Source organism: Petromyzon marinus, chromosome 7 (genome assembly GCF_048934315.1).
Source record: "Petromyzon marinus isolate PM22_M1 ecotype Great Lakes invasive population chromosome 7, UKy_Petmar_22M1.pri1.0, whole genome shotgun sequence".
NCBI lineage: Eukaryota > Metazoa > Chordata > Hyperoartia > Petromyzontiformes > Petromyzontidae > Petromyzon > Petromyzon marinus.
The window spans coordinates 7,435,995-7,460,484 of NC_133673.1; the positions used below are offsets into that span (position 1 = coordinate 7,435,995).

The 24,490-nt window shown below is 42.1% G+C and overlaps 1 protein-coding gene across 5 annotated transcripts in view; it reads right to left on the reverse strand.

Moving 5' to 3' along the window:
- The window catches only part of LOC116939892 (oxysterol-binding protein-related protein 8-like), a 97,508-nt gene that overhangs the window by 48,702 nt on the left and 24,316 nt on the right, over window positions 1-24,490 (reverse strand). For all 5 annotated transcript variants that reach the window (XM_032948895.2, XM_032948897.2, XM_032948896.2 and 2 more), the window contains one exon: window positions 23,499-23,603. In XM_032948895.2, coding sequence (XP_032804786.1) covers window positions 23,499-23,603 — 105 coding nt within the window. The remainder of the gene's footprint in view (window positions 1-23,498; window positions 23,604-24,490) is intronic.

The following is a 24,490-nucleotide window of genomic DNA, read 5'->3' on the forward strand; positions in this document are numbered from 1 at the left end:
CAGACGGCGTTGTATGAATCTGAGACCGCAAGACACAGTCTTCAGCCTCCATGTCTGTGCTTGCCATGTACACAACTGTGGGTTTGGTATGATGTATGAGAATGTCAGACTACAGTAAGTGTAAACGTCTTCTAGTAACAGTTCATTTCATAACATGCTTTTCCAGTCGAAATTGACCAAACAGTCCAGACAGTGAAAATGTCACAAAATAATTAAAATAAAGCCTTCTTTTCAGTTTGTTTGTTATTTTTTTTAGGTGTTTATCTTTTTGCATAAGATGGTCAGATACTGGTGAAATTCTGGTTTCTAACCTGGGCAACAACCCATGATTAAACTGGGTTCTCAAGTGTAGCTGGCTTATATGGTCTCAGTTTGGTCACCAAGGACTGCACAAGAACCAACATCGTTATTATTTTTAGTTTTCACGTTAATTCTGCGTACATTCAACTCGATATTATGTTTTGGATTGTCATACGGGAACATTCCTAAATGGACGACCACTGAGAAGATGGAGCCCATGCCCAAGAACAAGACTGGAATCTTGAGACCGAGACCAATAAGATGGGGAGACCTTGACCCAGGAGCAGACAGATCATGGCTCATGAAGATGCTATCATGTAACAAGCTTCACTATCACATGGCAAGCACCCCCTAACATGTGTAGTGATGTTATTGGTGTCACTATGGCACTTAGCGCCACCTACTTTCGCAAGGAGTGGAAATGCACGTCGGGAGTCCTCTGCCACAGGACCATAGGTTGACATGGAAGCTGGCCATAGGGGGCATGGTTCTGGTGAGGGTTGGAGGAGAGCAAGTGAGGACGTGCTACTCCATGTGAAACCGAGAGGGCACGTGACCGAGGCAGGGTAGCAAGGGGGTTCGAGGGACACGTGACGTGGAGCCGAGAGCCTTCTGGAAAGATCCAGAAGGGGACGTGGCCGAAGGCGGAGCGAGGCCGCGCTCGGGGGGGGGGGGGGGGGGGTATAAAGGGAAAGCCCCGAGAGCAGTTGAGGCTCGTCTGTGGAATCAACCCTGGGTGCTACGTCTCTTCGGTCTTCGCTCGGCATCGTGGGTCAGGCAGCGTGTATGCTGGCTGACCCATTCGTGTAGTCAACCCGCTGCTCACATAGTTAACCGTGGAGCTATCACCTAGCAGTAGAACCAGTTTACATAAACCTGTTGCCTTCAAGTTCAAGTGTGTATCTCCATGGTCAACACGACACATGGGTAAAAGACAACTGAAACGATGGCATAAGATATCTCTCATCACTAGACAGGCAATTACAGAGGCTGCTCCCGAAAATGGTAAGATGCACTGGTGCCTGCAAGTGTGCTGAACAGAAGTTTCTTCACCTCCTGGCGTGATGTCAATATTCACTGTTACAATATAATTGAGAAAACTAAAAATATATATACCATTTGGAAAATTGTTAGGTTTTGTTTATATAGCCTGTATTTTACTCCAAGTTTCATTTTCAAAACAGACCTTTGGCATTAGTAGGCTCTCACCTGGTTGCAGAACTGTCATCTATATACAAAAACGGGGTGCAATGGTGGTGTAGGGGTTATCTCACCACACTATTAAACCTCGTGACACTGGTTCTAATCCCGGCCACGACTTGTGTCATCGGCGAGCGATGTCTAAACCGGTCCTGTGACCGCCCGTCACCAAGCTTTACAAAGCAGTGTTGAAGTACGGTCAAACAACCCCCCACGACTGACACGGTGTGCAGAACTTACTAAAATGGTGGATTGTCCATGGGGTTCCTCACTTTATTATAAAACATAATCATTCACTGAGTTTTGCACGAAGAATTGTATTATCAGACACCGCCAAAACATTTCATATCTGTTACATTAAATATAGACTTGAAGATGTCTACAAATCAAATTTTTACATTGGTTTGTGATGTACCACATTTAGCAGCAGGGAACACTGTGAAATCTCCTCGTACGGGTGCTGCCGACACACCACCAGGTCACCAGGTCACTCAAAACGAAGCAGCGTTCAGAACTGCAGTGTCGGTAATAGTCAACTAACCGAGCATAAGGCATCCCACTGGCGACGCCCAGCACCCATTAATGATTGTCTGCGCTGGCCAGGCCACAGTGTGATCAGTCACTCTGAAATCTTTCACGCCACATTCCTTTGCACTTGGACCAGATACTGAGCCCCATGGGATACAAATCAAAGGCTCTTTTTATTGGACTACTGGTATATTTCTACTATTTATTGTCTTAAATCTTTTGAAAGATATTGAGATGATGCATGTGTATACTGTATTCTCGTATGAAAGGTCTCTAAATGGTAAGTGTATTTTCCTGCACACTATGCTGCATCAACAGAGTTGTCATTAAGGCAGCTGATGAGCTACCATTTGCTATGATCAGGACATATTATGTTCGTTTGTCCATCGATCGACGCCTCACATTTAAATAATCATTGCAAAAGCTCGACGCTAAATGCTACAGAACTTACCACATGGCTTCTAACATTGAAATACCATAATCTATAGTTTTTGGATAAAATTGGCTAAAGTAGTTGAAAAGAATCATGTTTATGTCCATTTATGTTGCACTATGCTACATACTAACACGATTAGCACTTGCACATTATAACATGAACACATGGGTGTAAGTTCATGAACCTAATGTGGGCATCCATTGATAGGTGTGCTTTCCTTTTTCCTCCTGCAAACATGGTGAGCATGTAGAGACAAACATCCCGTTATTGACTGGCTTTGCGCCTTGTTCTCAATTGTGCTATGGACAGTGTGCAACATGCCGGGCCGAAGTCCCCTAATGAATGACGTATGTAAACCTGCATGCTCTAATAAATGTGTTCCTCTCACCATCTCTCTGTGTAACATTCCAAGCATGCACCTCTCCAATACATCTTTGCAATCTGATCTGGATGCCAATTGTGTCCCGTCAACAGATCTCTTCCATTCTATAGCACATTTGCTGTATGTATATATGAACCTTATGGCGGGACCCCGGGGTCCCATAAGCCCCCGGCTCTCGCATAAACTGCGTTGTGACGTCATTTTGTCTGAAGGCGAATGATACGGCAATCTATTCCTCTTGACGAGCTCTACACGATGCGCTAATCAAAGTTTTAAAAGTTTTGCTTCTTCTGTGCAATCATCCTTGCTGCGCTTGGACCACATGACAACAGAATGATCCGCACCAGGTGGGTCGCGGCGTTAACGTGTGCGGTGGGACGGAGTCGCCAAAAATTAATCAATTACGATTTTGACTTCCGTTTATTTGGGACCCCGGGGTCCCGCCACAAGGTTCATGTTGAACTTATTTCGCAACATAAGTAGACAAATGTGCTATTAGGAGGTGCTGTACATGACTCTTGTTTCGCTCATATTTATCGAGCCCCACTTTGCAGCCTTCTCAACTTGGTACTTCTAAAACATTTCCCATAGTTAATTTCCATAACTTTTTTTTACAATAACTCATTTTGTAAATTTCACAAAAAACGCGATGGACTGATGCATCTTAGGACTGTGAGAGATAGAGATGGCTTGGGGGAGGTCTGTATCCAGCAGTGACCAGATCATGGCTGATGCTGGTGAAGATGATAGCTGGTGTGCAAGTGCTGGGTTCTGCCATTCCATCCCGTAAAAGCACGCCTGGCTCTGCTCGCTTTACCCCGAATGCAACCAAAGTACTCACCGCTTGGTGACCACGTTGACAGCTATTTACTTATTTAACATCCAACCACCCCACGAGTGTTCAATTAGACAATGTTTAGTTTACATGAGAGTTCCAATGGAGGCAAGCTACAGGAAAGCAGCACACTTTAAAGCAACACCAAGAATGGCAGCAAAAAACAGTGATGTAATAACGGCAATACTTTTATAGTATAACCAATAATAAAGGGGTTCATGTTAATGGTTTTCTTTTTACATGTAATTCAATGTGTATGATCTCAAATTGCAAATAAAGTACAAACATAAAATGTTCATATTGTACAATATTACAAGCAGCAGAGCCTCTATGAATGTGAACATCTTTAGGTAAATACAATGTTGCCATCTGAAAATAAACTGTAATTACACTTTTCCAATAGTGCCCTTCATAGGGCAAGCAACACCCAGTGAATATCCATAGTTTTTGACATGTACACAAACTGGGTACTACTGTGCATTGGATAAAATCTGCTTCCTATTTAGTGGCGTTCAAGTCCCATTGCTGCTCTGTTTGCAAGGCAAGACTTTGTGATTGGATCCCACCCTTCCAGTATGCGTGCCACTTTCTGTTCCAAACGTCTGCTGCCTCCTAAGAATCACTTGAGTTAAAATCAATATATACAGCATGTCATGCTGTGTGGAAACTAAAGAAGACCAAGACAACATGCCAGAGGCATCCCTCTTCCTTGCAAAGTTCTGTGATTCAATAATAAATGCGATCAATATTTTTTGCAGGCACTTTCCATTTCACTAGTCTTGCAATAGAGGAAGCTGGTTATTCTGCCAATACACCATCCGATTCTGAGAAAAAATAATTAAACAAAAGGCAGGGAGGAAGATAGTGGAAACGGCACTTAGGACACACGAGAAAGACGGTGATTTATCGGGTCCTCCTTGGCACTTAACGAATTTTAGGACAGGTGATCGCTAATAGTACGGCGCTACAGCCGCGTGTTGGGTCGGTAAAATAAAACACAACACAATGAGGCCGCACATGCTTTCACAATCGATTTAAGAGCAGTCACCAATTTCAAACTAAATGTTGAAGAAATAAACTCAAATATAGCACGTTCGGAAGGACAGTAAAAAAATGGGCAGGATGCCAGGAGAGATAGGATGGAGGGTACTCGGGACAACAGGCAGGAAATATGTAGTTGCTGTTTCGCAAACCGTGAGAATGATGCATGCGGGTGGTACACGCATGCACTCGCACAGGGATCACAGCAATCTCTCGGTAAGCACGGCAGAACACAGTTGAGTAATTCCGGTAAGGTAATTAAAGTCATCCTGGTGGAGCAAGCAGTGCCCAAATGCAGCACAATCATCCCCTGTGAGATCGGCATCTCTCCATGGAAAGAAAAAAAAGGGGCACACTGCCACATCGGAGATGAAATTTCAGAAACCTAACCTGTGCATCTCTCAGCGCTCGGATCAGAGCCGCAATTTGCTGGGGATTTTCCTCCGAGCTGGTCAGTTTAGAATTCACAACTTGAACCTGCGCCTCTTAATTATTCACACTGCCGTTCCAAAAGATTCCCTGACTTATAAATACAGTAAACAAGCGCTGTGGGCTGATCTCTGACTAAATGTTTAACTTTGCTTCCTTAATGGCAAAGCATCTTTTTCAATTCCTGTGGTCTCAATTTAATGATGCACAGTGTACAATTATTAATCTATTTATTTGAATGCTATGTTAACAATTTAAACATAGTTTCTGTTTTTCGAAGAAGACCTGAACCGGACTACAAATTTCATGTCGGTACTCTTCACATGACAGGCAGACAAACGAATGCTCTTGAATATAATTTTACAGTGATACTTTAACTCCACTATAGACATCACACTCGAGAAAAATCCCTTGACAATCATCACACAAGTAGGAATTTTTATTTCACCTTCATTTAACCAGGTAAAAAAAAACCCTCGAGGTTAAAAACCTCTTTTGCGAGGGGGACCTGGCAAGACGTCAGTAAAAATAAATCACCACAGACATACGGACACAATACGAAACATTAAAAACAATGACAATGGTCAATGACATTTTATTCTATCAGCGCTTTGAAATTAGACAATCATACCCTTTTCTCAGGTTTTAAAATCGTTTGTAATTCATTCCAGGGCCAAGGAGCATGATAGGAAAATTATTATTTCCCCCATTTTAGTCCTTGCCCTTGGAACTGTTAAAAAGAGCACCGACTGCGAACGAAGGCTGTAGGATTGTGATGTTTTTGTTAGCTGTGAACAAAGATGTCGGGAGTAGGCCAAGTACTGCCTTATACACAAACATGTACCAGTGTTTCAACTTTCTGGTGTGAAGGGAAGAGCACTTCACCATGTTATATAATTCGCAATGGTGAGCGAGTAACCTTGCATTAGTAATGAACCTAAGTGCTCCACGGTATACTGTGTCCAGCACCTTAAGGGTACTGACGGCTGCTCGCATATGAATAATGTTACCATAATCCAACACAGATAAATATGCACCTTGCACAATATCCTTCTTAATTGACTTAGAGAAGCAAGTTTTGTTCCTAAAAATAAAAACCCAATTTCAACTTCAATTTCTTTCCAATATTTCCATATGCTGTTTAAAATTGAGCTTTTCATCGAACCAGATGCCTAGGCAGGGGCGGAGCCAGGGGGGTGACAGGGTGGGCAATTGTCACCCCCGACAAAAAAAATTAAAAATCGAAAATCTGAAACATTCTGCGTTATAAGTGTACGACACTTGGTCTGGCGGACTCCGTGCAAATGCATTGTCAGAGTGTGTCACCAACCGATGGCGTGGGGTATAGCCGATTTCTCATTCAATCATTGTTGAAATTAAAATTTGTTGAATGTCACCCCGGGCTGAAAATCCTGGCTCCGCCCCTGCGCCTAGGTACTTGTATAAAAATACCCTTTCGATCAGTTTACCATCTAAAGTTAAAATTTGCAAATGACCACACCTGTCTGCTTTAACGGTAGAAAAAACACTTACCGAGTCTTTTGGCATTCAGCACAAGCCTTAATTGTGAAGGTTGTTTCTGAATGTCATCAAAAGACAGTTGTAAATCCTGAAACTGTCAACCGACTCAAAACTGGCTCATTCATCAACCCAACAACTATATTGCTAACTAACAAGTAGCTCCAAAAGGGTTTTAAATTATATCGTTAAGCTGAAGAGCTCTGGGGTGTGGGGGTCGAAACAGTTTTTGACAAGAAGACCCTGTTCCGTTTGGAGAAGGACATTTTTCACAACAGGTCGTCACCTGGAACACTGTGGCACACGATTAAGAGGTTTTTTTTGCAATGTCTTCAGATTAGAATTCGTGATGAAGAATTAGGCATCAAGCTGGGGAAACAAGCGCGTCCCCCTCCGTGCCTGCCACCCAGCTCCGAGAAAACCTACTACCTTGGGCTCGCATCTACCGTCACGATGAGGCCTCCCTCTTCACAGTACATCCTGCTGGGCCAAACGGAGATAATAGCACAAAGCCATTTCATATATCTCACATCTAACTGCCTATAAATAGCATGCCCCTGCCAATCTAAGACTGCCATGCGTCAGCATTGATTCATAGCCATCTAAGTGCTGCTAGGATATAATCATTAGGCTCAATTTTTGAAGGCTAAAACTATACATTTCAAAAGAGCAAATCTACATCAAACAGCGACGCTCTGGAAAGTTCACCAAGGACAATTTCTATGAGCATGATAACACATTTGTATCCTCAGTTAAAGCACATTTATATGTAGCCGTTTTTTGGGAAGCATCAGGTGTCTGAGAAAGCTCAGAATCACCTGAGTGTAATGAAACAATACATCATCATTGGCACTAGATCACCACATGCAGACAACTGCCTTATCTTTCAGGTTACGCCAGTGAGCAAGCTGCCCCTTCAGTCACAAACGACTATGATGAGGCCTGCTCAATAATTTCTGATTTAATTAGATTCAAAATATCTTCACGCAATGTAAAAAATGCAGAACGTTTGATAATTTTACATCATTAACAAGGATAAGACACTATATTTTATCGCAAAGATACATTTGTAAATAATGCATTTCACAGTGCTGTTATGTGCAGCTGAACTTGCGGCATTAAATAATTCATTGACAGGCTCTGGTTAAGGCAAAGTGATTCTCTACAGCTGTGGAACATTTAGTGGCCAAACACGTTATCAGCTTCATGTGTCACCATGAATGCTGACCAGAGGATATGCCCTCGCTGCTGACACAGCAACCATTCAAATGCTCTTGGCACACAGTGCCCTGGCAGGTATTTTTTTGCATTTGGTTAAATTCTCCAGTACAAATGGCATGGCCTGCAAACACATAAGCACAATGTTAAACTGCCGTTTGCATTCTGCATCCTACCCCTTCTTAAGCTGCTCCACCGCTAACTGAATACCAATTCAAAAGATACATTTATGTGCTGCTGTATGTTAAATTACAGTAGCAAAAAAACGTGTTGGTCCATTAAATTGCATTCACATTCCCATTGCCCGCAAATGTAAGGTTCTGGTGTCACATTGTGTGCATACCATTTAATCACAATTGTTGCCCTGCCCACATTAGCGACATAAAAAACATGGAACGGGCAGTAATGCATGTGTGACCACATACACGTAAGCACAAAGATCACCCCTATCGCCTTTAACAGGCTTGAGAAAAATGCTGTTCGCGAGCACCTATGAAGGTTGGAACATAGCACACAAGGTGGCTGGTGGCCTGCACCACACCCTGTCTTTGTCTCCACAGTACTGATGTTAACATACCACTTCAGGTACTCATTTAAGGCTGAGGCGACCTAGGGGAGATTCTGGACTGGTTCAAATATTTGCCAATTGTATTGGTTGTGAGCAGGAACCAATGTCATGTCACTGGATTCGTAGTGCACTGCGCTAACTAGTAAACTACCGCTCACCACCAAATACATAACAACCGACATTCACAACTAAGTGGATGTGACATTACCACGACGCTTGTGATAGGCTAGGTGCACTTTTGAGGCCACGTGAGTTGTCGGAGGCTCGCTTGCAGGTCACGGGACATACCCAGGTGCCATGGGTTGATGGACTGAGATGATTGGCAGATACACCACCTGTCTCCAATACAGTGGCAACTTGCTTAGTCTTAGCCACCCAGAGCTCTGCTCGTTGTAATTGGAGGGCAACTGCCTCCCAACTGCCCAGTAGCATCCTTCACGAGCCTCCTCCACAGAGGCCGATCTTGACACTGCTGGTACCAGTCACAAGCAAGTCCACTCAGCTCAATATCCTCCTGTACCACATCAGTCCATCTCTTCCGTAGCCCGTGCCATGCCCGTTTAGCCCCCTCTATCCAGCCAAACGATCAGGCATGTGGTGGCTGGGCATTCGGGCTACATGCCCTAGTCAACAGCCTTGCTTGCCAGAGGAGCTCACCGATCAGACTGTGCCCAGATCTTTAAAGGATTTGTGAGCTCCTCACACAATCCAGCCTGGTTAAACCCAGGATAGATCGTGTGGGCAGATCAGCTCCATGGTAGGTCCTGGTGCCAAGGACATGGGCCTGCATCCACTGTTCCTTCACTTTTAGTCCAGCAGATGTTCTTGCTTGAACCCGGTGTGCATACATGATGTTGTGTGGATGCACCAATGCCAAAACAGTGTTGGTAATTACAAGCCCATGGGCGGCACAAAAGTCCAGTAGACTCCAACCGTTGTTATTGAGCTCATCTGGCCCATGCCTTCCAATCACTCCAACCCGGGTGACAACGTCATGACCCACTCGGGCATTGAAGTCACCCAATGGGAAAACACTTTATCCTGAGGGGCCACTTGAGCAAGCACCCATGACAAGTCATAGAAGGCATGCGACTCATTGGCCTTGCCAGCATCCCTCCACTGATGTTCATGATCGGTGGGGGCATAAAACCACCACCACCATTACCACCATTCCTCGCATCCCGTTGATGGGGAGGAGAGCCCACAGCAGCCTGGAACGTACAGCTTCCCACACCTCAACGCCACGCTCCCATACCCCATTCATTATTTTGTTCAGAAGAAGAACCACTCCCTGTTGTTTGGCAGTTTCCGACCGAGTGGAAAACTTTCCACCCCTCAGTGACAGGTGCCAGAACCAGTCCACCGGACCTCCTGAATACCAGTGATCCAGATCCTGACGGGCCGAGTGGCAGCCTCTCCTCCACATTGAGTGTTCGAACATTCCACGTGGCCACTCGCAGTGGCTTTTTGCTGTTTCTAGAGGAATCCCGAGGATGCAGGTTCAATCTCCTGGCTCCGCCAAATGGGGTTTGGTCAGCAGACATCATAGACGCCTGTCCCCATAGGGCCTCCAGCACAAGCTTCGTTTGATCTCAGGAGATAATTAAAAACAATCATTTGTAGTTGACCTTTAAAACGCAACCAAAGTATGTATTTTGCCAAAATTTGCACCTACAGTGACCACCAAACAGTTCTTAAACAAACATCGGCCAATATTATTTTTATTACAGCACGATCTCTCATTAGATGCACCACATTGTCACCTTTCCCAGGCAATACACTGGTGTAACAAGGCCTGAATGTGGCTATAAGACTGTAGTGTTTGTAAAGCCTAAGGAATCAATCTTTGTTTGGGGCCATTGTGTCTATACTGTACTGTGAATTAAAGTTGAGGCCTGTTAAAACATACTCCATTTATTAACACATTCTCCCCTCTTTGAATAGTGAATTGGTAAAAAAAACATCTCAGGAATGAAAGTAAAGTGTTTCTTTTCACGATGCTCTCCTTACGGGAAGACTTTATGATGTAAAAATGATTTGTTTTGCCTTTCACAACAACAAAAATTACCGTGAAAAAACAATGAGTTCACAAGCTGAGGATGCGTGGTAAGTTTTGATTTCCTTCAAATTAAATGGAGTGAAAAGCAGGGGCTAAATTTCTGGGAAGAGCTGAGGGGCAAGACAAAGGACCGCTCTGTGCAAATGAAACAAAAACACATTTAAGGGAATGTATTTGCAGATGTGTGTGGACACAAAAAAATAAAACTCACCACGTGTGTCATTAAAACTGTCTTAACAGAAACATATACAAAGTATAATTTTTATATTTATGACAATGGCCTTTCTTCAGGGTAGAAGAGGAAGAGAAACGGCCGGGTGATTTGACTGATCGTTGGAGATTATACTTCACAGTATTGAGAAAAATTTGAAATGTTGAGAAAGCTCACCGTTTTGAATTTACATACTGTATTCGTAGCTTACTGAGTAAATATTCATAATCAATTAATCGAATGCTTACAGACCGAATAATGGTCAAACAACTTCCACGACCGACACAGCGTCTCTCTGAAGAATATTAGCATATGATAGGTGAAAAACCGAACCAGTCTTACCAGTTTACTAGCGCGTTACATCTGCTATCTGCGACAAGCTTGATGTGGTGACTTGTTTAAACCAGCGGCGCTTCACTTCAACAGTGTTCACCAGAGTTACAATAAGTCTGTCCGTGATGTTCATCTGATTTCAAGTAAAAATGTAACTACAATCGAACACGCACATGCTGTATTCAAACTGAAAAATGTTCATCCAGTGAGACTAAATGAATATAAAATATATATTTACCTAACATTATAGCTTGTCTATTTAATGTTAGAATAAGTCCCTTGTTTTTCCCATAATGAAATGTAAAAATCAAGACAATGCTCTTCTTTATGAAATTCAGTTTTTTTTTACACATGCATGCAGGCTGTGTGCTTTTTACACATTTGTGTTTTGTTTGAAAATTCGACATTTACCGCATAAGGGTTTAATCATACGTAATGTTTAAGAACAGTAACATTTGAAACTGTTCATCAATCTATATTTTAAAAAATATCCTTGTTTACTCAAGGCCCCAGAGTGTACATTAAAAACCTCCCCAGTATAAGCCAATATCCATTCTCTCACTGCTGTAAAGTACCTTTGCCTGAAACGTCAGCCTCCTGTATAGTGCTCTGTCGTAACGCTGGGCTAATGAAGAATGTGGTATTTTTGAGTTGTGCAAGGTTTCTCAAGTGCCCGCCAATGGAAATAAACGCATGTCACTAAGTTGCGCTGATCTTCAAAAAGCCCTTTGAGCTCCACCTTGCAGAGGCCAAACTCCCAATGTCTTTGCACAAAATCATGCAAACATTAATTATGACCTTGCCGATTAAAAAAAATTGAGCCAGTTGGCTTTTTATTTCGTCTTTACCTCCGAGGTGAGTGACTTTGTCCTATACTACTGTGCCAGCTCATCATCGAGATGAAGAAACATCCAATGGTCATTAATACAGTTCTGTTAATGACCTGCTTGGAATGTCACATGCAGCCAAGCTATGTACTAGACATGCCAACCACCACATTCCATCCCACCCAGAGATGTGATGAATTGATACAATTTTCAGTTCCAATATGACATAAGAAAAATTAAATATTTTGAGAACAGGCAATTGTGTCAAAACATCTCTTGTGCGCTTACCGCATTTTTACCTTTTCATGAATATCTTTACCTTGCTTTTTCCATTCCGATTCGTACATTTTTACGAGCTCAATTCGCGTGAATCTAACATATAACTTGCGTGAATCATTAACAGTACATTCTCACGGATATGATTTGAAACGTATCGTGAGGACAGCAATCAATATTAATGCATTAATCAAGCAACGTGACATGGCTACTGCGTGTGCTTTTCTGAACAATGGTGGTAGGCAATGGGATAGTCTTGAGTGATCGCAACTGAGCCAATTTACACGGAATCATCGGTTCTATTCCCACAAGTGTATAAACTGCTGCACACTATTCCTTGACTTGTCAAAAGCCTGTGACACTGTTAACGATGATATTCTACTCACAATACTGGGTCAACTACGGACGATGATATTCTACGATAATCTTTTACTCACAAGACTTGGTCAACTAAAATGTTCAGACGATACAATAAAATGGTTTAAGAGCTACCTCTCAGACCACTCAAAAAAGTGCACAGTGATAACATCTCGTTGACAAATATTAAAATAACAAAGGGTGTTCCACAAGGTGGGTCCAATTCTGTCCTCCATATATTTCAACAAACTCAATTCACTCAGAACCAAATACATTTGTTGATGACTGTTCTATAAGCACTGGGTAAATCTCCAAACGAAGTCAAACAATCTCCAACACAATTTCCACTGAATTTAATATCAATTTTCACCATTAAAATTGCTCTTAAATCATAAAAAACTGAAGATCATGCTATTTTCTTCAAACAAAAATCAAGTTTCATTCCCTTCAACTATTGCTGATATCAGAAACAATATCATTGAACAAATGGAGTGCTTCAAATAATTGTGTTTATACTCTTTGATTCTTTCGGTAAAGGCACGTAATTAGAAAAATAATAGATCACGATGTTTTGATCGCAACACAAGCTGCTGAAGTTGCCTACTTCAGCAGTTTGTTTCTTGCTGTTGTTGTCTCACCTGATGACGATTGCTGGTGTTGTCTCACCTGATGACGATTGCTGGTGTTGCGATCGAAACGTCGTGATCTATTATTTTTCTACCTATGTGACTTTACTGAAAGAACCAAAGAGTATGGATTCTTGCAGTCACGAAAGCTTCAAATAAATATTTGTTTACTGATTGATTAAAAAGTTATATTCCAATCCCATAGTGATCACATCTCAAAGAAAACCAAACAAAAAAGGTTTTTATACAAAAACAAACATTGGTTTCTCATTCAATTGCATCTGCTAATAATTTAAGGTATCATTCTACCACTTTGACATATGTGACACTTACAGATCAGCTACTAATGAAACACTCTGACTAAATCCACATTAAATCTTGACTTAAAGCTTTCTTGGATCATTCGGTAAAGCCACGTAGACAGAACAAATAATAAAAATAATAACAATATCACAACATTTCGATCGCAACACAAGCAATCGTCATCAAGTGAAAATATAGCTGAGAATATATGGTGGGAGCGCTGCTAAGGCAGGGAGTTATAAAGGTTTGAGATGGGTGTAGCACAAGGATCAGTGGGCGGGGCTAGAGATGAAATTTGCATGTAAATGTAAGATAAGAGAAATCTTGACAAACGAGGCTGTGGGGGTGGTGAGAGATTAGCATGTCAATGTAAGAGATTAGCATGCCAATGTAAGAGATTAGCATGTCAATGTAAGAGATTTGCTTGTAAATGTAAGCTCGGAGAGAGCTCGGAAAGAGCCATCGCCACATGGAGGTGGAAAAGGATGGCAAGCCGCCATTTACTAATACAGCTAACGGTGGCTGTGTTAGTGAATGTAACTCCAAGTCGAAAATAACTGCTAACATAGGTTGGTAGGGAGGGAACATCACATCCAGTTATGACCTAAACTGGCTAATAACGTCCTTACAATGATTGCTCAGTTTGTACCCATCTTCTTGGTTGAAATTGTGTCTGTGTTTATAGCCAGTGGGCTTGCAGAATACCCTCGTCTTGGAAAAATCAATTTAGTGTGTTCCCAAAGCGTTAAAACAACGATCAGCCATGGCTAAGGTATTGATCCTACCGTATTTCCGATCTGCCTTATGTTCACGAATCCGGTCCGAGGCATGTCGACATGTCTCGGTAGGACTATTAGTGCTGGATAAAACTGCATTTGCAAATGTATCGATAGTTCCATTTGAATGTGCAATTTTATGACGGGACCGTGTGTTGACTTGAGTGTGGTCTGGGAGTGTTCTTGCTCGTTGCTGCCCTGCCCAAGCTTGGGAATTGATGTACTTGTGAAATTTGAACTGAAATTCTTCATCGATTTTATGTATTAGTTTTTAGTGATTCGTTTTCCTTTCCTATATGTTGTACTCCGATCGCTTTTTGTACTGTTTGTTGTTGTAACTTTCTGACCCACCCCCACTTGACGTCTGTGAAAAAGAGCTTCTTAGCTCATGAGATTTCCCCAGGATAAACATAGATTCTGATTATTCTGATTCTGATGAACATATCTGCTAGAAATTCCAGATGCACAGTTGGCCGCATAATTAATGTGAAAGACCGTGTGATGTAACTTGAAATATGGGTCAATGTGTGTTCTCGTTATAGCCTAAATAGCACATTTTTAAAAATTACCTGCAATTATCAATGAACTCGACATAGAATCAGGTGCATTTACTTTGTGAAATCAAAAAGTGAGCTAATAAAGGTATAAAAAAGTTTACCCAAATATTTAGCATATGATTTACTGCTTCTCGTCGAAGTAATGGAAACAAAGTGAATTGAGGTGAACTCGGAGATACACCTTCATGAAATGGGTGGATGGCTGGTATTTCATGCAATACAACACTAAAAATAGCAAAAGTGTCCCTCCACAAGACATGAGTAAGAATGGCAGCTGACATTTTCCTGACATTTAATTGAGCCATTTATTTTTGCTGCACAGTGCACTTTGGGTTACTTCCACCTGCTGAGTTTATAAGCTACATTGTCATCACCCGACTCGGATGCTTTGAAGAAGCGCATAATACAGCTATATACACTGCCCTGCAAAGAACTATATAACACGAGCCAAAAACAATATGCACACACTCTGCTAAAATTGGAATATCACATTGAGCGAAACTGTTTGCAGTTAATTTCCATGAACCAGGCAACTGTCTACGATGATGTAAAAAAATCAATCGCTACTTCGAGAAAAAGGCTTCCGTATCAAATAATGCATTATACGCTCACCCCCACTGTATGAAGTATAGCAAGCAAGAGAAGCTATGCATTGCGACTGGAACACGAGTGCAGTTGGGCTCAGCACATTTCAAATTTCAACACGGCAAGCAACTTAATGAACACTTGATCAGAGTTTCAAGTCCAAAAGTCCAAAGCAGCACACATCACATGACAACGTTATGAATAATCGGATCAGCCCTGGCCAGCATACAAGCGGGTTATTCTACGTTCTCTATCGTGGCATCACTTAAATGCCATCAATCCCGACAATCCCTCTATTTTGCCGGCACACTAAGTGCTATTGCCATAATCTCTAAAATGCCACAAGCTTTTCGTTTAAATCTATGCTAGGGGTATTCAATCATGCAGAGCAGAGCAGTACAGACAAGGGTGTCTACTACTGCCCCCACGAAGTCTGTGCGAATCAATCAGTGTAATAGAAGCTGCCAAAATGACCACGCCAAGTTAGGGTCTACAGGGGGTGGGGGGTTACACCGTAGCCAGGATACATACTCAATTGAAATGTTTGTTTGGCTCTTGAGATACTTGACCATCCAGTGACTGTCTGTATGAAAGCTAATGGCTGTGTTTAGCAGGATAATATAGTGTGTTATTCATATATAAACATATTTAAGGCCATACCATATTCTGTTTTAACAAAGTGTGCGGGTAACAGAAATAAACATTGGTTTTACATTTATGGGGCCATGAACGATGACTTAAAATAGCTCATTGGGATATGTTCTCAATGTGATACCAACTGAAGCAAAGCAAACACAAGCTGGTTTTCTCTCGACGAGAACAGAAAAGGACTCTGAAGTGGCAGAGTATTTTAAGAAAATTACGAGTGCGTGTTTATCCTAAACTCAAAAAGCTGACCCGGCAGGAAATTCATTCTAAACAAAGTAATGAGTTGTGGCCTTGGGAAGTCAGTGAAAATGGCACCACAAAACAACTAATTTCCTCTTGTTAAATAAATAATTATTACATCTCTACAAGCAAATCCGCCACTAGACAAATGCCTCCGCCATACATGTAAATCATACTGCACCATACTGGTAAGGGGATGCTGGTGAAAGGGGGCCCAGATCCTCACTTATGTTATAGCCATAGCCAGGAATCAAACTCAGGTTGCTGGGTCAGCAAAATAATACTATTTCGATTTAAAGCTTTCGTAACTGCAAGGATTCATCTTCTTTGGTTCTTTCGGTAAAGTCACGTAGAATGAGAATAAAATAATAAATTGATAAAATAAAATAACACAATAATATTCTCACGACGTTTCGGCCACAACACAAGCGGCCTTCATCAGGCCGCCTTCATCAGGCCGCTTGTGTTATGGCCGAAACGTCGTGAGAATATTGTGTTATTTTATCAATTTATTATTTTATTCTCATTCTACGTGACTTTACCGAAAGAACCAAAGAAGATAATACTATTTCATCAAAAATTACCAGAAAGAGTGATGAATCACATTTAAGAGATTTACCTAACCATGCATAGGGCACAATCATGTTTGTGCTATGCAGTCAATAAGCATAACATGTTATTGAAATCTAGTTACTGATTGACCACGAGTGTGAAAGCAACTCAACTTGTCATTGATTTATAACATTTTGCCTTGTGGTCCTGAATACCACTCTGCATCACAAGCGAAATAAACACGAAGGCAGGCAATACACGACTGACTGCAGTATTAATCTCCAGCACTTTTTGTCAATCCACTACTGGATGATGGCCTCTCCATGTCATATGGGTTATCGGGGTTATTTGACCATTGTGCTTAGCCTAACCATACTACAATTAATGCTGTTGAAGTGGGCTTCGTTTCCCACCACGAAGTCGCACAGCTTATGGTGGTCATCCAAAAAATAATTCTCCAGGCTCAAACCAGCTTTGCTTGCAAGATCTTAGAATAAATACACCATCTGTTCGTCTGAACCCACTTTACATGTTTTCACGTTAACTATAAACTCCTAACCAAGAGCCTTACTGTAACACCATTGTCAACAATGCCCGCCAACAATGATTGTTTTTTGGAGCTATTGTCAACGTTAATTTTATAAAAATGATGCTGCTATCAGTGTTCGACGACCCAGTTCGCCATGGGAGCACGTTGGTAACAGTTTCGTATGGGTGTAACAATGGATTAACAATCAATTATTAGTCCACGTTCTCCATGTAACCGAAGCATGTGAACTTTCCACTTGACTTTCGGATTGAATAATGCAGAATCACAATTCCTCAATTCGCGAGGAGGGAGAATCCTTGCACTCCTCGTAGTTTCTACGTATGGTGCGCGTGTGTCCTTGTGTGTCCGTGAGTGTTTCTGTACGCACGCTTATTTACGCAGCTGACTCCGCTTGTCACAATGTTCTTCAAAATATCAATATTATTTTATCTGGGTGGAGAGCTAGCGCTGTGCTTCGCCCCATGTGCGAAAAACGACGCGAAGTTATGTTCCTGGCCACATCTAACATCAATAGAGTGATATCTGAACTGGTCCTCCACGGAATAAGGGGCCATCCATTAACCCCCTCGAATACTATAGAACGGCCGATATTTAATCCACGCAGATTAAATATCAGCCTAGCTTTACACACAGCTTTGTACAAACAGTTATACTTGACCGTGTTATCCATCCTGAATGGTTATTAAAAACACGTCTATCATTATCTTAAAACACAATTAAAACTCTGTGAACTCGTTGGTTTCAAATATTCAAATATAAATGGGATATAACCTAGAAACCTCATAATAAAATGGATGCTTTTGTCATAGGCCGACTGACACAATTTCGATTTTTTTTGGGTTCTTCTAACAATCCTCATTAGAAATACTTATCAAAATAGTTTTCTGCTGTCAGGACACGGTAATGGACCTGTAAACTGATACGCAAACACCGATAACTTTTTTCCCACTGGAAAGACTGTAATAGCAACATTTCAGACGGCACAAATATTGAACCAATGCCACGGCTCAGCACAAGGCCGGCACTAGGTGGGTGCTGGGGTGGGCCCTTCCACCACCTCGTGTACCCTTGGCCCTCCCGGTGTTTACTATCCTGCACGGTACTGTCTACCACTGTTACGATGACCCACACGACAGTATTACCCCCCCCCCCCTCCGTCCGAGACTAGCTAAAGCCAAGCCTGCAAAGAACTCCAAATAAAATTCCATTAAGTTTCTCATGTTACGTGACCACAGCCAGTGGACAAAATAATAAAAAAATGTATAAGTTGTTAAATGTAATTATTTATTAATTCACATATATACAAGATATTTCTTATACGTAGCACAATTTAACTCATGGGATTGTTGCTCAAGTGTTTCTAACACACGACTGGTTTGTCACCGATTTGGCAAGGCAACCATGGAAACTAATGCATTGAAAATGCTATGATCTTTTAACCAAATCTGACAAGCGCACTTAACCTTTCACTACGACGTGCAGAATTGTGAAATGCGACAGGTGTTGAAAAGCACGACAGATTCAGTACAGTTTACAGATATGTAGTGTCTTCAAAAATTACTCACACCGACACGTCGTAACAAGTCAATTGCTTACACTTTATTCACCTCCTAGCTGATATACCCGGCATTGCCCAGGCCAAAAAAATATTTCAAAACTACTCTTAAAAATGTAACAGCAGTGCATACTGACTGTGGTGGTACCTGCTATGATTACAGCAGTGCATACCGACTGTGGTGGTACCTGCTATCACTACAGTAGTACATGCTGACTCTATAGCAGTATTTATGGACTCGAAAACACAAAGTACTCACCTGACAGAGTGGCGTGGTGAGGCCTAGTCCCGTGCAGAGCATCCAGCCTTGCCTAGATTGTCCAGCCGGCCGAGTTGGCACCTTTGCAGGCTGCGGCTGGGCTGCTACCCCTGACCACGCCCCGAGCCACGATCTCCCGGCTGCTCTGCAGTAATATCTACGGCCTATAGTGGTAGCATCTACCGACTATATAGTAGTAACTGCACGTATCGGGGTGGGGGGACATCACACAGTGAAGAATTTACCTGAGCATTTAGTGTATTTGAAAAGCATTTTTAACGCAAAATAAAATGTCCCCCTCAGTCCCACCGAAGGCGTCCGACTTGGCATGGGCCATCCCCCCCACCAAAGGCGCGTGAGTTGGTACGGTCGTACACGCATCATAAATAAATAAAAGCGCATACAAATCGCACTAAATCGCTAAATAAACTAATTAAAAGTTGAACGATGTGAAAAAGGAATAGCGCTTGCTCACGGCATGGTACCTGGCTATTTTTATTTAACGTAAACCCCACCGTTGGAGAGCCAAATCCTTCGCAAGAGCGTAAACACAAACAAAACTACACGCACAAACCCACACACAAACCCCGCCACAAATCCACAAAGAAAATTTGTACTTTTATATATAGATTCTTGCGCTAGTTGTAGGCACTCCTATAACGATCTATACGGTCACTTATGTTTAACCTCTCTCCACTCTTATCTACCTTTCACCTCCCTTATCCTGCGCTCTCAGCGACTCCGCACACAGCGTCTCCGCACTTAGTGACTCCGCACACAGCGACTTCGCACAAGCGTCTTCGCACACAGCAGCTTCTACACTTCCACCGCTGCCCTCACCTACGCTCCCTCAGACCCGCTCACCCATCTGTCCCAGGCGGGGGGATCAGCCATCACCCGCCCGGCGACAGCATGAGGGCTGAGGTTGCGTTGACGGCTGGAGCGGCAGCGGCGAGATGTCTTCACACTTGGTCCCAGGCAACAACTCCCCGCTCCCGCTCAGGCACAAGCCCTTATATTCCTCTGCTAATTATCTGAGACCTCTCGTGCGTCTCTTTAAGCTCTCGCCAGGCTGGTGCCTGTCGGCCCATCAATCAACCCTTATCTGCCGTCTCCCTGACAACACCTCCGGTGTCAGCGTGCACAACCGGTAGACCATGTTTGCAACTGCTTCGCCCCTTACAACTGGCGGTTTGCCCGTGCAAACCTCACGCGCACCTGTTTACCCTCAGTTGCCCTCGGTTAACTGTGCGCACCGCGTATTTCACTACACTACAGATATATAAACACTACCCACCTCACCAAAGTGCAAATGCAGCACAGTAAACCCTTAATATTTGCGGGGGATACCTTCTGCGAATATTCATCCTTAAAATGAGGTAAATTGGGTCAGGGGGGATAAACATATTATGTTTAATTATAAACATATAAACTGTATGTATATATTCATTCGTACATATTTTATACATATAGTTTAGGTGATCAGTGCCTAACGCCTGATACTGTACACTATGTAACGCTGGGGGGGCTACGTGGATCCGAGTAATTTCACAAATTATCCAGTAGAATTTCTGCACACGCGAACACTATCTGGAATGCCACCTCATACATTGGTTTTGAAAAAAGGAACCATTGTAATGCTGATTCCAAATCTCAACCACAAAAGAGGATTATGCAATGGCACACGTCCGGCGATTCGTGAATTGATCTGGCACTGTCTGATGTGAATTTACCATTTATTTTGAGGCAAAGACCGTTTCCAATCATTCCTTCATTTGAGTATGTTGAGTATGGTGGACTTTATCTCAACAAATCTGTTTTTTTTCCCCTATGGAAAACTTTGTTGATTTGTCAAGATGCAAAACTCCAACCAACATCAAAGTGCTGATTCAACAAAATTCATCTTAAGGAAAACTTTTGGGAGATGATCGTCAATTTACACCAAATGTGATATATGGAGACATTTTTTTATTAAATAAATTCAATACAATCTTTAAACGTTCGTCTTTTTAATTCAATTTATTTTTTAAGCCGTCATATGATGCACAATTACACAAGCATTGTATAGTTATTTAACTTGCCTTTATAATAACGATTCACATAAAAATATGTAAAAGTGCAAATATCAATCAATAAATAGGTGAATATTGCACACTTATTAATTCCAAAACATTGTAAAGGAAAGTGCCCGTGTGTAAACAGTGCAGCAGATAAAGGCAGACTGAGGGGGAGAGCGTTGCATGGGAAACTTTCGTGGTCTAAATCTACACCGCTCTCTTGCCTCACGACAAAACAACGCTTACTTGTCGGGTGGCAGCGCATACTCCAGCCACCAATATTCAAAATACATACCCGCGAATATCAAATAGCACAACACTAAATTAATCGCGAATAGGCAAAAACGCGATTATAAAACCTGCGAATATTAAGGGGTTTACTGTACCTTCATCAGCAGTTTTCCTAAACTTTGTGGCCATTTATTATGGCAATACGTGTGGTTGTATACTTTGAAAATGTATATAATGCAATATTCTTAGCATATGATTGATATCATATATAACTGGTCAAAGGTGGCAGACGCCTGTAATTCAGCACAATTCAGGCGAGGATTGGTGGATCGTAAAAATGTTTTTTTTTTATTCCTTTCCAGTGAGCATTGAGGTCTCATATCCTGGCTTGCTAGCAAAAGGCAGTGCAGCAAAAATGTGGATTCCACCTATTCCGTCTGTATGGGATAACGTGTTTCCCCCTCACACGCATTGGTTTTCTCCAGGTTCTCCGGTTTCCTCTCGCATGTAAACACTCGTTAAATGGCCGAAAACATCTTAATGTATAGAAGACCGTAGAGCTTGGGAAATTGTTAGCACCAGCCTCATGACATGGCTGCCTCGCTGCTCGTCTGTGGCTTCTGGCACTTCTGACTCATTCTCTCTCTCTAAGGGAGTGAGCGAATACTGTGCGTGTTACAAATTCATGTCATACACAAGAATAAGATACAACCACGCTCAACTCTGCATACTGTTGTACACATTTTGTTATGGCAGTTGTCAGGCTACCATTGATTTCAATGAAGTGTGCAGCCTGTATGAAGCAAAGCTGCCTTCTAAGACCAGAGAAGCGGACGAGATAGAGTACGACGAGAAGTGCTCCATCAGCGCAGAGCTTGCACTCCACACACCATGGCATCCAGACTTTGCAACACAAGGGGGGGGGGCTCCAATTGACACAGACCACTCCAAGAAGCCGCCAGAGCTGGATGTGCTTCTGATTGGGAAGATGTCTAACGAACCAATTACTTCTGGAATGTTAAGAAACCCACTCACGTTTTTCTTGATGGAAGATTGAATCATCTTATTATTATTTTGGAGAAAGGTCATCTAAATTTACCCGCTACCTTTTTAAGGCGTTACGTTTCAGTCAAGTCTGCGCCATTCTTTAAGTGAGCGTTAGGACTCCAAAGATGTTCTTAATAACAAGCAGGCAATAGAACAGATGGATATTAAATTATCCCAGAAAGCTAAACCTTTTGATTGGTACAAAAATAGAAACTGCTGGGCTAATCTCAAAGGACTACAGGGGTCTTGTCCAAGATATATAATTTTGTCGCATCCCACTGCTGGGTTGATCACACACCTTCCAGAGGTCTGCTGCTAGCAGTGCTGGATACTTAAATATAGCAGTTTGAACATACGAAAATGTACAAGGACATCACAGACTGAACACGACATCCAAACACCATAAAACACAGTACACCCACATAAAACCATGCACATTTTTGTCAGCAGTTAAGGGTTTGCGTTTGCTGGGTGCACTTACCTTCAATAATTAAACCTACCTTGAAGCTTGCAGAAACGCACATATGAACAGTTGAGCAATAATTCAATATATAGGGGGCAGTGGATAAATGCCCAAGTATGTGTTTTCATAAGAATGATGTTGCATGAAGCAGTTTGAATTTTACTCGAACAACTTAGTTTCCTGCCAGTAACCAACAATAACAAAGTGCGTATCTCACGATATGCAATTGAAATCTTATGTTATATTAGTGGGGGTTTTTACATAAGCAACCAATACGTGCTGTCAAAGCAGTTTGCTCCCATTGTTATCATTATATTTTCTGTTTATGCCATGCAGCGTTTCGCAAAAAGTACTTTTAACACGCAAGCAGAAAACCCTGTCATGTGACTTTCTCCTACTTGCCTCAGCTCAGTCTGTGGCCGTTCAATTGGAGTGGTGCTAAGTGCCCCTTCCCGTTGCCCATGCTGCAGAAATAAGAGCGGCAGCACTAACAGCCAGCATCAGCTGTGTGTCCGGGCCAATAAAACCAACCGTGTGCCGGGCTGGGGATGGGAGTTGCCATGTTTTCTTTTCCCGGGCGAAGGCTCAATCTCTGTTTCCCTGCCAACGCGTCCTCACTGTCCAGGGGTTGTAGGACTGCAGCGCACAACGGACACGCACGCAAGCACGCACACACAAAAAAAACAAATATAAACAAACAACTCATACCCCAACAGAAATGGGCATGCTGCATTACGGTCGGGATTGTACGTGCACAGGGCAATAACTCATAAGACTGAAACAGGAAGAAAACAAAAAAGACGGATAGAAAAAAAAACTGATTGACTCAAGGGATAAGAAATAAATGTTATCAGGGTTAGGTTAAGAAATAATTGTGCTCAATATTTTTTACAAGTAGGTGGCAAGGTTATTGGAAGGTGACACACGAATGGCACGAGATAAATACCCATACATTTGGCAACATATCTCAACACTCGACACTAGCCGGGCTTACATTCAGGAAAATGAATTATTATAGTCCAAACGATTTGATGAAACTGTTCACCTTCATCAAGTAAATGCAGATTATTCCCTATCTAAATGAAGTTATTTAATCAACAGATCTGTGCAAAACCAATGTGTATTCTTTGATGTAAAGATCACTACTGGGGTGTACACAAATGGCTGTAGCTACATTTGTGTTTTGACAAAGGTGTTCATCCAGAATGGGAAGACAGTGCTGTCTGTACAGACAAAAGCATATTCACATTTTGTGAATAACAGTGCATAATGGCTGCCAACACAAAAACTGAATATGTCACACAAGGAGACACTAAAAATACCAGCACAATGTCCAATATCAAAGTGGGATGTCCAACAAAATGATTATTCGAATCAATGAAAGTAAATTAAATGAAGACATCAAAAACACTACTTGAACAATCACATATGATCTGCATTTATATTTAACAATTCGTTAAATCCGTTGACAATCCACTGCCGAATGAAGGCCTCCCCAACACCTTGTTAGCCATGGGGGTCGT